Below are 16,871 nucleotides of genomic sequence, written 5' to 3'. Positions count from 1 at the left end.
GTTTGTAGCGAAGGATCTCGCTAACCGCTGAACCGATCGGGTTCTCCTTTACAGGGTAGCTTCTCATAGGTCCCAGGAAGGTTTATAACTATTTTCTTGGAGGGTGGGACACCCCCAGCCCCCCCTAAAAAATTAAAAAAAAACCTCCCCCACCAAAAAAAAAATTCTTTTTAAAACTAAAACTAAAATAGTGGGGTAGACTACCCCCCCCTCCCAAAAAAAAAAATTCCCCCCCCCCCCAAAGAAATTATTTTAATTCTAAAATACGAATATTGGTTTTATCAAACCTCTTAGGGCCCAAGCCCCTAGAGGCTAGGGGCGAAGCCGCTTGCATAATATAAAGTAGTAAGGTGTTTTTTTGTCTGTAGCGAAGAATCTACCTAACCGATGAACCGATGCGGTTCTCCTTTACAGTGTAGCTCTAGGAGGCCTCTAGGAGCGTAGCCGCTAGTTATACTATGAATTATGCTACCAAAAGAATTATAATTGAATATGTGAATTAATTACATTCTAGTTCTGTGAAGTTTTATATAATCTTTAAAAAATTACAGTAATAAGATTTGTCTTGTATTCATTTATTTATTTTACCTTCTTTTTCAGTCTTTTCATTTTCTTCAACAGCTGTTAAATTATTAAGAATTTTAAATGTCATAGATAGATATTGAGTTAATAGCAATACAAGGATGACAACATCCATAAGTAGCGAAGCCAAAAAATTTAATTTTTATTTCCTTAACTTACCAAATTTGGAAAATCGGACATGTACATAAGAGAAATGGAAAAATAAGGAAAAAATTAAAAATAGCCAAAAACCTGCGTAAAGGCAGTCTGACTGTCATGGTTGTTTTCTTTTAACGACAGGAAATTTAATTTTGATATCTATAACTGAAATTTTTTTGGAAATCGGACCATAAACACCAAAGATATGGAGAAAAATGTGAAAAATAAAAAAAATAGCCTAAAACCTGTTTAAAGGTAGTCTGACCGTCATAGTTGTTTTCTTTAAAATACAGGAAATTTAATTTTTATTTCTATAACTGAAAAAATTTTGGAAATCGGACCATAAACACCAAAGATAGCCTAAAACCTGCTAAAAAGCGGTCCGACCGCCATTGATGTTTTAAAGTTAATTGTGCTCCTTATTAATAGGAATGTTGTCAAAAAATTTCAGCATTCTATCTTTTATAGGAGCTGAGTAAATCCCATTTCCCCCATAGCGTTACGGACTGACTGACGGACAAAGTGAATTATAGAGTAGCTTCGCTACTAATTAACCCATTATAATGTTTGCAAACTGCAAGTTTGTGCCAGCCAATCAAGATTTATTAATTTTTTTTATCCTTGAGTTTAACAACAATAATGTTTTTTTGTTAGTAGTGAAATTTTTACCTCAATGTTTTCAAGCCAAGTAATGAGAGAAAATATTTATAAAACTTTGGGGACGCGAATGATTTTAACTTACATTTCAACGTATTCTCTCTCTCTCTCTCTCTCTCTCTCTCTCTCTCTCTCTCTCTCTCTCTCTCTCTCTCTCTCTCTCTCTCTCTCTATCTCTCTCTCTCTCTCTCTCTCTTTATATGGGTAAAGAGACTTAAAATAAATACAACTTACTCTTTAATTGCATAACCTTGCTTTTATAAACCTATTACTATTACACTGCACTATTGCCCAAAGTTTTATAATAAGGTTTTCTCGTATTCATTCGAATCCGGTGGATAGGAACCGGTTCTCATCCATACGAAAAAACTATGTCTAGCATCGCATTATATCCTGTTTTCTACGAATATAGAAATGTACAATCATAAGATTAAAACTAGTTTTTTTAGCCGGTGACTTCGTCACCTCGGGGCTAAAAAAAACTAGTTTTAATCTCATAATTGTACATTCTATATCCGCGGAAAGCCGTTTATAATACGATGCGAGAAATAACTATTCTTATTCGTTTGCATATCAACTTTGGGGACTTTAATTGGATTTTAATTGGTCGGCTTATGAAGTTGAGTGTCCAAAAAGGGGTAATTTTATGTACATCAATTCATCGGCCATTGTCTTATCCCTGCATTTAACGCTTTAAGTCATGACACTGTTTGAGCCGAGACCTTAAATTATATACTCTCCTCTAACGACAAGAAGAAAAACAATCTAGTAGTTTTTAGATTAGCTTCATCACAAAATCTAAAAATAGCCTTATGCATAATGTTTATCATAAACGTGTGTGTTTGTGTGTATGTGAACTAAAGTTAAAAAGAATAAAGTTGACTAAAAAGGTTATTCATCCAATATAACATACTAGCAGCTGCGCCCTTAGCATCTAGGGCTCTGTATTCAAAGTGGTAAGAAGGTAAAAGGAAAATAGCCTAAACCCATTTCAAGGTCTACATGTAAATATCACATAGACATGTAAAAACCATCGCAGGACCTATGCAAAGCTTCCCTAACAAGGAGAGCTCAATCAGTTCAGTTGTTATTGAAATCTTGTTTTAGACATAAAAAAAAACATTCTACTTTATATGATATGAGATAATATGTAATAACCCCAAACCCAACGTCAAAATGAAGGACTTTTTATTATTAGAATAAAATTCAATCTTCAAAACTTTCTATAATTGTTTAAAGTTAATATGAAGGCTCTGCATTAATTATTTTGACCCTTTTAGATCCCATGAATTTATTTTTTGGCGGTTTTTTTTGCAAATTGTTTAATTTTAGATTATAAATTTTGTTGGTTTCTGGAACTGGTAATTCTTGGACTCTAATCAATAAGCACTTTAAAATGGCACAAAACATTAATATTTTGTATTTCTGTATAAACGCCCAAGAAAAAGATAAAATATATGTAAATTGTATTCCTTTGCAAGATTAAATAGTCACAACCCAGCAGGAATAAAGGGACACTTGACCTATTAAGGGGTCGGTGACTCTTCGGGTACGAGTCCTCGATCATCCACGCCACCTTGAAAATTCTCGAGTTTGAATTGCAGTGTAACGCACTCAATCGCCCAGCGTGTTAATTAAGGTAACACCCATTAGACAACCAACTCTTTGATTGCACGACCTTTGTGTATAGGTCCTTACTAAGCATGGCAAAAAGTTGCGCCTGTTTTAGGCCAAGGCACTCCACCTACAATTTATGTCCATTTTCCAGGGACCATTTTCAACGTCTGGGGTTAAAGGTATCACACATGGTCTGTTAAAATTGTTACAACATAAGTAACATGAATAGTAAGTTGAAAGAAATAGTATTGCTTAGATAGTCATAACGTCCTTAAATCCTTAGATAAAAGTATCAGGATGGCTATCTGTGCAGTTTAGACACTTTCTAACCGCTGATCTGAAATGGTTCTCCTTTACAGTACAGCTTCTTAAATGTCCCAAAAAGATATATAACTATTTTGGGGGAGGGTACCACCAAACTCCCAAGAGAAATCGCCACTGCAAAAAAATTCCTTATTTACTTAGGTTAAAGGCCTCTAGGGGCGTATCCACTAGTATCAAACAAAATAACCATTAGAAAGCAGATAAAAATATATATGCACAAATAATTAAAATAATGATATTTTTTCCTATGTCTTTAAGCGTGACTCTTCTACAGAATATTTAAATAGAAGGAAAAGTTTCGGATCAAGTCTGTTTTGTTTCAGAAGGCTGCTGGAGACGGTCAAACGGCTAGTTGTACAACTAACGTCAGTACGTCAATAGAATACCATGAACACCGTCGCAATAAACTTTAAAAAAAAACAAATAACGCATCATAAAAACGCATAGTAAGAGAACAAGTGCTAAAATCAATCTTTTTCGCGCGTGTTATTTGTTCACCTATCAGCCTTTAATGTTATTAAGGAAAAAAGACATATACTTTATATATGGATTTACTACGTATAAAAGACCTGATCTAAAATTCTAAATTTAGCATAGAGTGATGTAATAGTAAAATGCATCATAATTATCATAATTAAATGTTACATATAGTTATTTTTAAAAAATTGTTATTTAATTACAAGGAAACAAGGATGACAACATCCATAAAAGCGAAGCACTGAAACGGTAGGACAAACGGACATTAACACTTATATAGTATCAGAACTGAATAATCAGAATATAAATGTATAAGAGTAGAAGCAAAATTGAAGGTAAAATTGTTGAAAAACTGCTTTATACAGGATAATGTTTATGGACATACTTACATTTTTAGGACTTGATTATAGAGTTGCTTCGCTTATAACATTATACTTTGTTTTCCCAGGAATCAATAAACCAAAAATCAGATCAATCGGATGATTAGATCACATAAAAATTTGTTGTTAAAAAAAGTAAAAAATCAACATGTTTAAAACGGACGTACGGACATTTTGGTAATGATCATAGAGTTGCTACGCTTTCTAAATCGTACCTAACCATTAAAGGAATCACCATGCAAAATTTGAAATCAATAGGACAATTCTAACATGCCTAAATTAACGAAAAAAGTTATCCGTTACGGAGGGACGTACGGACGGACCGACCCTAATTATAGAAAAGCTTCGCTTTTAAAAATAGATTAAAAATTTACATAAAAGAAACAGGATGTCTAGGACTGTATCTATCTGTATGTCTATCTGTCTGTATAGAAGGATCTATTTAACCGCTGAACCGATATGGTTCTCTTTTACAATGTATCTCCTCATAAGCCCAGGGAAGTTTTTTTTATCTATTTTCCAAGAGAAATCACCAATGTGTAGTAATTAATTAAATGGAAGAAAACTTTTGTTGCTGTAGCAATAAATTCACAGTTCTGAGGTGGATTCTTAAAAAAAGTTTGCCCCACTAATCGCTTAGTGGGGCAAAATTGTTTTCGTGATAAATCCACCAAAACCACATTAAAAATCTAAAAAAAAAAATCATAGAAGGGTTATGAACATAAGATATTATTTAATTTTTGTAGATATTTTAAGCGATTAGTGGGACAAATTTTTTTTAAGAATCAATATTTAGATATTTAGATTTATCTGTTTTCTTTTTTTATAGTTCCGACAATATTTTCTTTTATAAAGTAAAAACGTAACTGGACAAATTGTCTCAAAATCAGCCATGTGACGTCATAAAAATTATCCATATCTTTTTTAGGTGTTTTCTTTCCCACTTCTCATCTTATCTTCCTCATTTTTATGACGTCACATGGCTGATTTTTGAGACACTTTGTCCAGTTACCGTAAAAACAAATATGAGTTCATCCATATTTTCTTTCAACAAGGATGACAACATCCATAAAAGCGAAGCACAGAAACGGTAGGACAAACAGACATTAACACTTAAATAGTGTCAGAACTGAATAATCAGAATATAAAAGTATAAGAGTCGAAGCAAAATTGTAAGTAAATTTGTTGATAAACTGCTTGATACAGGATAATGTTTACGGACATACTTACATTTTTAGGACTTGATTATAGAGTTGCTTCGCTTATAATATTGTTCTTTGTTGTCCTAGGAATTAATATACCAAAAATCAGATCAAACGGCTAATTAGATTACATAAAAATTTTTGGTTGAAAAAGTAGAAAAATCAACATGTTTAAAATGGACGTACGGACATTCTGGTAATGATTATAGAGTTGCTACGCTTTCTAAATCGTATCTAACTACTACAGAAATCATCATGCAAAGTTTGAAATTGATAGGACAATTCTAACATGCCTAAATTAACAAATAAAAGCTATATATCTCGGACGAACGGACGTACGGACGGACCGACCCTAATTATAGAAAAGCTTCGCTTTTAAAAATGGTGAAATGCAACTTACTTTGTAGTTGTATGGCAGACTCCATGTTGGCCTTGGAAATATCTGCAACACTTGTGTTGGCTGTAGTTGTACAGCTGGGGGTACCAGCTTTCTTTTTTCTAGCGGTCAGGTTGATACTCTAGTTTTGTTATTTCAAAAAAGTTAGGCATGATGAAAACGTCAAATGTATTTAAAACTTTAAAGAATTAAAACTGCTTCCAATGCCCAAAATACCTAATCTGTAGATTTTAATTTATGGTTAAAAACATAGGTATGCAGAAGAAGGGTGTTTTCAAACCCCTGGCAATATTAAGGGAGGTGTATACACCCCTTCTAGGTGTTGTTCAATTGCATTCTATTTTCTACACACCCCAGATTAACCTCCCTAAAAGAGCAAAGAAGTTTCTAAAGTGAAATAATTCTCACCCCTTGGAGTTTTTTAGGGATGTGAGAAAAATGCACACTACGCGGAAGCAGCTTATATATAGTGCCTATTAAAAATGACGTCGTACAATACAAATGACCAATGATAGGCCAATATGCATTGTGATGACCATAGGTAAAATGTATACTGGCCTATCATTGGTCATTTGTATTGTGTGACGTCATTGTTTTTTATTCGGCACTATAAGCTGCTTCCACTACGCGCCTCAATCTACTAGTTAAAACGGGCTAAAATAATACCCCTCTGTATGACAACCCCCTCAATTTTTTTACCAACCATTAAGTTATAATAAAAGTACCCAAAGTTTTAAGCTAACGAATAGGAAGTCGAAAGATTTAAGTCCCCTCCTACGTTATAATTAAACGTGAAAAGAGTAGCAACTCTATAATTTATCAAAAGTTATGTATCATACCTAAGACTGTACCAGACACGGGCTAACCAACGTCTCTTTTTATCCTGCTGTTAATAAGAAAAAAAAATAACCTTTAATCAGTTAATTTATTGGTCTGTCATTTGCTGTAAAATTTTTGAATTAGTTTTATAAATGTTTTGGAACATTTTTGTACATAATAATTGAAAAAACAATCCATAGATACAAAATGTGTTATAAAAAAAACCCTTGTTACGGTCACGCTTTCTATTTGTATGTAAGGATCATACAGTTTGCCGCGTCTACGCCGCGGATCTACCTTCAACAGCAGCAGCAACACCATCAGCAGCAGCAGAAGAAGCCAAGAGCAAACGCTTACAATCTCCCATCTACCTTACCTACATCGTCACCATCACCATCTACGTCACAAATGCTTTCATCGGTTTTTTAACATCTACGACAAAGAGGAATATCCCTCAGCTGAATCGAGTTTTTAACATGTTTGACAAAGAATAAGGCAACTCCAGCTGGCCTTATTCGGCTTCTTCTGCTTAGAGCTGGCATTGAACAAAATCCAGGCCCCAAAATCTGGCACTGTGTTATCTGTTCAAAAATTCTATCTACAACTTCTGTTCAATGTACCAACTGTTTACAATGGATCCACATTAAATGTTCCCAACTGAAAACATCTAAAGAACGACGCAAATTTAAAACCTGGTTTGGACCATGCTGTAAACACCTAACACCAACGGACAACCCCCCCTCAAGATCACAACCCCCCCGTGTATCTACCCCCCCGCCCCCTCCCCCTCCCCCCAACAACCCCCCAACTCATCAACCATTTATCAACCGAAGCCTAAACCTGAACTTCCTACAATACAACATCAATGGTATACTCAGCAAAATTGATGAACTTCTCCACGAAATGGAAAAGGACAACATCCCCATCGCAGCTATTCAGGAAACTAAGCTCACGAAAGACTCTAAACCTTTCAAAACACCAAATCACACCCTGGTAAGAAAAGACAGAGGTATAAACAAAGGTGGAGGACTTGCATTTTTAGTACACAAAGATGTAAAATTCTCCGTTGAACCAACACCCATTCACCTGGAACAGGACCCGTTCCTGGAATCAATAACCATCAGCATACCTGGAGTGAATAACAATACTCTGTACATAAGAAATGTTTATATTCCCCCACAAAGCAGCTGTGCTAATGTGAACAGTCACCCCTATGAGCCTCCACTAAACCACCTCCTTGACGGCCTAGGTGAATCCTACCTAGTTTTAGGTGACTTTAACGCTCACAGTCAACTCTGGCATTCAGAGGCCACTAATGACACCAGAGGCAACTCTCTTGCCGACATCATCACTGGGCAAACATGCGGCATAATAAATGATGACCTGCCCACCAGAGTGACCAACCTAGCATCCACAGCACCTGACATCAGTATTGTATCAGCCAACCTGATACCATATACCAACTGGAGAATAGCAAACAAAATGAGCTCGGACCACTTACCAATTATCATCAGTTTAAAAGCAGAACTCAAGAAATTTAATTCCAAAAACGGCACTTTTATCAACTTTTCCAAAGCAAACTGGCCAAAATTTCAAAAATATGTTGAAGATAAATTTAAAAAATCAAGAAAAATCAAAAGTGTTCACAAAGCTGAGGTCTTTTTCCGTCATACCCTACAAAATGCTGCCAAAAAGTACATACCTGCAGGCAGGATCCCCAAAATCTTCAACGCCCTCCCCACCGAAACTGCTAAACTCATGGATGATAGAGACAACATCAGAAAAAACAATCCTGATGACCCAAGACTTCCTGAAATCAACAACAACATCACAAAAACAATCCGTGAACATCGGAAACAGAAATGGAAGGAACACATCGACAGCTGTCAAGCAGGATCCAAGAAGCTCTGGAAGACAATAAAGAGCTTAAATAACAACCCAGTCCAGCCTGACAACCAAGGTATTTGTTTTAACGATAAATGTACAACTGATGCTAAATCTATTGCAAACAAATTTAACGCTCAATACACCCCCTCCTCAGACAAGAAACCGGTCAAAGCTCTCAGAGGCACCCTCCGTAAGCTAAAAGGTAAACCTAATGACTCTAAGGTTACATTTACACCTGCCCAGACATTAGAAGCCATCAAAAAGTCCAAGAGTTCCAGAGCCATAGGACCTGATGGCCTGTCCCCGATTATGTTAAAGAACATTGGTCCAAACGCCATCAATTACCTAACCAACATCTTTAACATATGCATGGAAACATCCGTCATTCCCAACATCTGGAAGACGGGTAAGATCATCCCTTTGCTTAAACCAGGTAAACCTGCTGACAAAGGCTCCAGCTACCGGCCAGTATCCTTACTGTCTCCAGCAATTAAAATCCTGGAAGCCCTCATTCTCCCTGCTGTCACTGAGGCAGTAGAATTAGCAGATCACCAGCATGGTTTCCGCAAAGGTCGCTCTACTGGTACAGCCCTCCAGAGTATTCTGGACCACATTAACAGAGGCCTAAACAGGAAAAAACCTGTCCACAGAACCGTAAGTGTTGCCATTGACCTGTCACGTGCATTTGACACGGTGGAACACAACATCCTACTAGATGACATTAAACATCTGAACCTAAATGATTACATAAAACGGTTTTTATGTGCATACCTGAGAGGCAGACAAACCTACGTTGTATTTAGAAATTCAACTTCTTCATACAGGAAAGTTAAACAAGGGGTACCCCAGGGTGGAGTTCTCTCCCCCATGTTGTTTAATTTATATATGTCATCTATGCCCTCCCCCCCTGGAAACATCAGACTAGAAACATATGCAGACGATTCCAACATCCTGAATTCCGGCCCCAAGATAGAACCGATTGTCGAGGAAATAAATCAATACTTGGCAACCCTGAACATCTGGTTTAAAAACAGGAACCTTGAAATTTCCCCGTCAAAATCTTCAGCCACACTCTTCACAACATCTTCAAATGAGTGTAACTTAGATCTAGATGTTCAGATTAACGGAGAACAGGTACCAACAGTCAAGAAACCTAAGTTCCTAGGGATCACATTTGATAACCTACTTTCTTTCAAGCAGCATGCCTCTGACCTTAAAACCAAAGTCCAGTCCAAGACAAACATCCTTAAAGCCCTGACTGGCTCGGACTGGGGCAAAGAAAAGGAAGTGATAGTTAATACATATAAAGCTATCGGTGTATCCCAACTTAACTATTGCTGCCATATCTGGACACCCTCACTAAGCAAGACATCCTGGCAAGGCCTTCAAACAGCTCAAAATGCCGCTCTTAGAGCTGCCACTGGCTGCCATAAAATGACCGATATTGACCATCTACATTCTGAAACAAAGGTCATGAAGGTCCAAGCACATTGTGAGATGCTTAGTAAGCAATTTCTGCTGGCGACACAGAAACCGAGCCACCCTAACAAAGTCGACCTCTCTGCTCCCCCCCCTCCCCGTCAGATGAAGCAGACTCTGTCCTCCAGATTTGGACCTGAAATCAGGCAGATGTCCCGACCTGATATCCCTGAGGAAGAGTATAAAGGGAAGCTCAAATTAATTCACACTAAGTCTGTCCAACAATCAATTAATGAAATGCTGCCTAATAAAGTCCTAAACAGCATACCCCCACCCATCCATGCATCTGAAAAGGAGCTCCCCAGATGCACCAGAGCCACATTAGCCCAGCTGCGCTCTGGATACAGCAACTACCTGTACAGTTACAAGGCCCGGATCAATCCAACTATACAGGACAAATGCCCACTCTGTTTAAACCCTTCACACACAACGACACACCTGTTTGATTGCCCAAATAACAGGACCGACCTCACTGTCTATGATCTATGGAACCGACCAATGGAAGCTGCCAGATTTCTGAACCTGGCCACACGTGACAACGACGATAATGGATGAGTAGAAATGGGCTAAACAAACAAACAAACAAACAATTTGTATGTAATGATCATAGACGTCTAAGGGGGGGGGGAGCTAATGGGGTGATTACCCCCCGCCCCAAATGAATTTGAAATAAAAATTACCCCCCCCCCAAAAAAAATTTTATTTTCTAAATTTTATCCCCCCCAAATAAAAAAGCTTGGACGCCCCTGGTAATGATAGTTATTTTAATATTAAAATTTTTCTTATTTGCCTGTTTTTGAACTAAACTGCTTCCACTGCCGTCCAAGAATCGAACTCTTCGACCTGAAATTAAATTTATTTCATTTACAATTCATATAATATTACTATAATATAACAGAATATATGTTTTCCTTATAAAGCTATTTTTTCTTTTGGATCAAATATAAATTATAATGAAATATTTTTAAAATAATTATGCCATGATAAAATAGAAAGTTTTCTTTATTTATGGTCAATAGGATGGAGGTCAATACCAGCCCCCCCCCCCCCACTTCCCCCCCACTTCCCCCCCCCCCCATTTCAATTTTATATAAGATAAAATAAGGTTGGGGTTAAATATAAAGACTTAAGTTCTTAGATTGAAAAAATGTTTCTTTTATTTCAAAGAAACCAGTCAATTTTTTATACTTATGCCCCAATTTTATAACCAAATAGCCCTAGATCAAAGAACATAAAATGAAGAAATAAAATGAAGAAAAATATATTTTTTAGCACAAATGTTAAGAAAATAAAAATGTGTGATGAATATTCAAAATAAAGCATTATTATGCTATACTTAAAGTTTAAACAAGACCAATCCAGAAATAAAAACAACAAGGATGACAACCTCCATATAATCGAAAGTAAAATATTCGAAATATATGCGAATCTATTAAGATATAGGACAATATAAAAAAGCTCGTGTAATCAAAGAGAGTTCTTTCTTCTGCCAAGAGAAAAAATGGAACGGATTAAATTAAGATATTATTAGACTAATTTGTTCTTTAGCTGTGGCCCCCTCCAACTTGACTGAATATTCAATATCAATATCTGTTCTAAGTCACTACAGACAATGGATTATATTTGTGGAAAAGATTCGCTTGTAAGAACAAACTACGGCATTATCATATGCTTAGTGATTATATTTATTTAGTACGAGGTTATGCAAAACTGAATCTACGTAATTTTTTAATCTGTAATTGTCTATACACTTAAGTTAAAAGTATGTTTTTAAAAGCAAAGCTTTTCTATACTTAGGGTCGGTCCGTCCGTCTGTTACAGTTAGCTCATTTCCTTAATTAAAACAGGTTAGAATTGTCATCCTTGTTAAATACAAATGTAAGTTTAAAAAGATGAATTTTTCTGTGTTTGTATTTCTATCATTTTTTTACATGGCATTTTTAATTTTTTTTTACCTTACGATGACATAGGAATGGGGGAGAAAGGACTATAGATTGTAGTGATCTTTGATTAACTCCGGAGAAGACAGGACATTCCTAAGCAGCTTCAGCAGTTACAGTGAAGGGTTAGAGAAGGGAAAGGGAAGGATATTATAAGGGAAGGGGAATTTAAGTATTAGGTACTAAAATAAAGTGGATCATTTCAAAATCCGCAATCCCCAAACATTTTAGACACAGGGGAAGACAAGGGATCTAAAGGGAAAAGACAAAGCCGATAAATTGATGTACATCCCCAATGATGATATGCAAAATTACTCCTTCTGTAGATTAAAATTAGTGGTTGAAACGTTTGAACATTCAACTTCATGAGCCAACCAATTAAAAATCACTTAATTCCCTAAAGTTGTTAAACCATGGAATTAGAAAAATTATAAAACTTTGGGGACTAGTGTTATTGTGGTTGCTTCACCCCTACCACATTATAAACAGTCAATTGTCCCCTCTCTCTCTGGTAGAAGACAGACCAGGAATACTTATGAGTAGCTACGCGCTGAAAAATGTTGAAATTACACAAATCTTTACCTGACTTCCTGTTGCTCTGATTGGCACGTTTCTCCCTGACTGATTTTCTGTTCCACGCCCACTGTATGACTCCTCCTCCCATGTTACTACTCACACAGGTGTGCGTGTGATCCGAGTCCACTCGTCCAGCTCAGGTCTACAATAGGCCAGCTTAACACACTCATAACTACAGATGGGGTCAGTATTTATAAATTGCATATTTTTTGGGGAGATACAGTAATGGTTATAGAACAGATTATAGATGTATATACAGACAACTACCTACCTTTATTTTTCACAGACCTCTTCCGTCTGCTTCTAAATCATTTTCGGCTACTTGGCTGTGTAATCTAAGGGATACCATTGGTTGATTTTCAATGACCCAATAGAAAGGTTGCACAAGACAGTTGCGATGGGGAGATACAGTTATTTAACCCTTTCTTCCTCTAGTGTTTTACTCTAATGGATATAGAATAAGTGGATATTGTGACAGGGGAATTTTTTAGGTTGCTTATAAAGTCCTCTGTTATTGGTCAATACATTCCTCCATGGCCAGGGGAGGGAATGGAATAAAGGCTTAGGGGGAGGGGTATCGTTATAATAGCCAGCTGGGAGAATCATTTTAACAAGGTATGCGAGAATCTCTCACAATATCCATGTATTCTATATTCATTGATACAGTTTGGATCATGGAAAGAAAACGAAGAAGCGGGTTTCGTCCTTTTTTCTCTGTCGCTATTCTCCTATTTATAGCCCCTGCGGGGCCAATTTCTTAACCCTGCAAGGCAATCATTAACATTTATATACCCTAACCTAACCTAAAATAACCTATCAAAAGCTACTGTTAAAATATGACGAAACCAGCTACTTCGTTGTCTTTTCCACGATTCCAAGGTCAAAATCAAGATGTTAAAGAACTTCATGATTTTTTTATTATACTTGATAATACTTTTTAATGAAAGCAAATCTATGACGACATTTTCTTAACATGTTTTTAACAAGAATGATAAATCATAAAGAAAATTAAAAGAGATTCACAGATTTTTAATTTAATAAACTTTTAATTACTTTTTAGAAGTGTAGCTACTTTATAACTTGTTTATTTCGACCGTCGTTTCTTACTTATACTTAGTTACAAATAATACAGTATTTAAGCCGTCTAGATTCTGAGTTGCTGCAAAACTTTAAATTTATAAAGCTAGAAATAAATCATTTTATCTTATTCATTCGAAACCGATTAATATCCAGTGGATTAGAACCGGTTCTTATCCATACGAAAAAAATTATGTCTAGCATCGTATTATATCCAGTTTTTTATTAATATGAAATTGTACAGTCATTAGATTAAAACCAGTATTTTAGCCGTACCTTCCGCATATCGTGGCTAAAAAAATGGTTTTATCTTATAATTGAACATTTTTATATCCACGGAAAGCTGCTTTTAATACGTTGCGAGAAATAACTATTCTTTCTTATCTTTTATTACTCATTTTATAACCCCTTAATTTTATAATATTTCTTAATATTTTTATCTTTAATGATTTATTACATACGAAAATTTAAAAAAGCGAAGCGTTTCTTTAGTTTGGGTTGGTCCGTCCGTACGTCTGTCCGTAACAGTTAGCTCTTTCGTTAATTTAGACATGTCATAATTGTCCCATCGATTTCAATCTTTGCATGATTATTCCTGTGCTACGATTTAGAAGGCTAGCAACTCTATAATTGTTACCAGAATGTGCGTACGTCCATTTTGAACATGTTCATTTCTAACTTTTTAAAAACAAATTTTAATGTGATATAATCATCCGATTGATCTGATTTTTGGAGTACTGATTCCTAGTACAATAAGGTACTCTACTATAAGCGAAGCATCTCTATAATCATGTCCTAAAAATGTCAGTATGTCCATAACAGTATTCTATAACTAAGAAGTTTCGCAACAAATTTATGTAACAATTTTGTCAAAACTTATATATTTATATTTTGCATATTCAGTTCTGACAACAAATAAAGTTCGCCTGTAATGCAGATTCAGCTTTTATGGAAGTTGTCATTCTTGTTTAATTAAAATTCAAAACCCCCCTATTCATATATTAAAAGAAGGATGAGTGTTTGTCTTTGTGTGAGAACTTTTAAAAATAATTATCTTTTATATAACTACATACAATAAATAGTGACCTAGTCTGGTTTTAGTCTATTTAAAGGTGTAAATTGGTATGGAAACTCTTTCAAAAAAAAAAGTAATCCTACCCCATTAAGAAATCTTGAATTTAGCATATAAATTAATATCTCATATTTTCAAATAAATTTTCAAAAACGTCTCTAAATGAAAAATATAAAAAAGTCTCAAATTTCATACTTTCTTGTATAGTTTCAGATATCAAAATCACACCTTTAGTAGTTAGGTACACTAATGAACTACTCTGTATTGTGACTTGCATAGCAACTGAATTTAAACTTTATGGTTTATTTTATACTTTTTGGTTTATTAGCACATGATTAATAAAAGCTGTTATTAAAAATTGTAATATTTTACACTAATAAGGTGTTTGAATCCACCCCCCCCCCCCCTCCTGAGGGAGGTGGATTTCAATAATTTAAATTTAAGGGAGGGGGATGTTAAAAATATAAAGACATTTCTCTAATCAAATCACCAATTTAAATGGTATTTTTTTTCTTTTAAGTATGTTAATTATGTAAGAATAATGTGGACACCTGAGGGGGGGGGGGGGAGGGGGTGTTGTGTCAACACCTACCATCACAAAAAAATAACAGCACATTTGTTGTCTGAAAAACACCATAAGCTTACACCCCCTAACAAAACCCCATGCACACCACTTGAAAAGAATGATAAATAATAATGTTGTTAAGAACTACGTTGATATTGAAAAGTTGATTAATTTGAACCAAACTGATCCTGATTTACAAATTAAGTGCTTGTAATAGATAAAATAAAAATAAAATTTTGAAAAATATTTAAAAAGATTATTCTCTATCGAAATTATAAGGATAAAAATCTAACATTTTTTGTGAAGCTTTTGGAATGAATTAGGATGGTCTTATTCTTAAGCTATTTTACCTCCCACGCCCTCCACTTGAAAAAAAACTAGTAAGTAACATTTTTATAACTCTACCATTTTAAAGTTATCCATTTATCCATCTAACCGTTTTGTTGAGAAACTCACCAGAAAAAAAAACAAAAAACAAGAATGATGTCATCCAAAATTAGCATTTTAAGTACGTCAAAAAAGGTGCAAAAATTGAATAAAAGCTTTTTTAACGAGAAGCGTTTCTATGAGTACGGTCGTTCCGTCCATATGTCCGTAACGAACAGCTCTTATTAGTAACTTAGGTATGTTAGAATTGTCCTGTTACTGTTACTCTTTAGTCTTTACTATTCTTAACATTTCAGAAAGTTGCAATTTTTTTTTTATTTTTTGTTATCTCAAAAAGATAAATTGAATTGTTTTCACATTTTACAAATAAACAAATGTTATTAAAATGTATAATTTTAATATGCTGTAATTATAAATGGAAATTCACATAAGAGCGAACTATACATTTTGCAGTAAATTCTTTTGATAAAATTATGTATTGTTTGAAACGAATCATCAGTTTCATCCAATTATATAAAAAAGTAACCTTTTGTTGTCTACAGTGAAGAATCATTCTCGCTAACTGCTAATATGGTTCACCGTTCTCCTTTACAGTAAAGATTTGCCTTCTGGGAAGGGTGATAATTATTTTGGGGGGAGGTTTCCACCCTCCCAAAAAAACTTTCGTTTTAAATTTAAAATTGAAAATGGGGTTTCTATTCCCCCCCCCCCCTCTCAAATGTCCCCAGTTCTATTATATAAAGTAATAGGATTTTTGTTTCTAACTTAAGATTGCGATAACTACATAATCTTATGAAAACTTTACACAGGTCCAATGATAGTGTTAGACTATTTATTTTTCATTTTTTGTTAGGTTTATCCAGGTTTATAAATAATTTTTGCGTCCTTGTTATGTTACTATTCGCTTGTATAAAATCGCGCATAAAATGTTTGTGAATATTCTTGTTGTAACTGGACAAAGTGTCTCAAAAAAACCAGCCATGTGACGTCATAAAAGCAAGGTATTATTAATCTCTTTTCTAGGGGTTTTCTTTCCCACTTCTCCTCACATCTTTCTCATTTCTATGACGTCACATGGCTGGTTTTTGATACAATTTGTCCAGTTACATACTTGTGATGTATTGTATAAATTTACTGTATAATTAAACATGATTAGAGCTATTTTGGTTTACTAAATCTAGCCACAGACTAAGGCCATAAACACGTAATTAGTACTTCTTATATTATGCTTTATTTTAATAGAAAATATTATGTTATGGAAACTAAGAACTACTATTAATGATATATTTGGATAT

General features: G+C 34.9%; 1 protein-coding gene across 4 annotated transcripts in view; it reads right to left on the bottom strand.

Moving 5' to 3' along the window:
- LOC145318703 (serine/threonine-protein kinase tricornered-like) overlaps nucleotides 1-16,871 on the bottom strand; it is a 58,161-nt gene that overhangs the window by 32,757 nt on the left and 8,533 nt on the right. For 3 of the 4 annotated variants that reach the window (XR_013879465.1, XR_013879466.1, XM_080160154.1), the window contains exons 2-5: nucleotides 12,482-12,647; nucleotides 10,750-10,802; nucleotides 6,614-6,660; nucleotides 5,778-5,875 (exon numbers count right to left, since the gene is read on the bottom strand). Coding sequence is in view for 2 of the 4 variants with exons in the window: in XM_080160154.1 (XP_080016280.1) it covers nucleotides 5,778-5,875; nucleotides 6,614-6,660; nucleotides 10,750-10,802; nucleotides 12,482-12,563 (280 nt within the window). In the remaining 2 variants the exon portion in view is untranslated. The remainder of the gene's footprint in view (nucleotides 1-5,777; nucleotides 5,876-6,613; nucleotides 6,661-10,749; nucleotides 10,803-12,481; nucleotides 12,648-16,871) is intronic. The other variant, XM_080160155.1, reaches the window with a different exon arrangement.

This window comes from Acartia tonsa, chromosome 5 (genome assembly GCF_053477335.1).
Source record: "Acartia tonsa isolate MP-2025a chromosome 5, ASM5347733v1, whole genome shotgun sequence".
In the NCBI taxonomy this organism is placed as follows: Eukaryota; Metazoa; Arthropoda; class Copepoda; order Calanoida; family Acartiidae; genus Acartia; species Acartia tonsa.
This window is presented reverse-complemented; position numbering and strand designations above follow the sequence as displayed.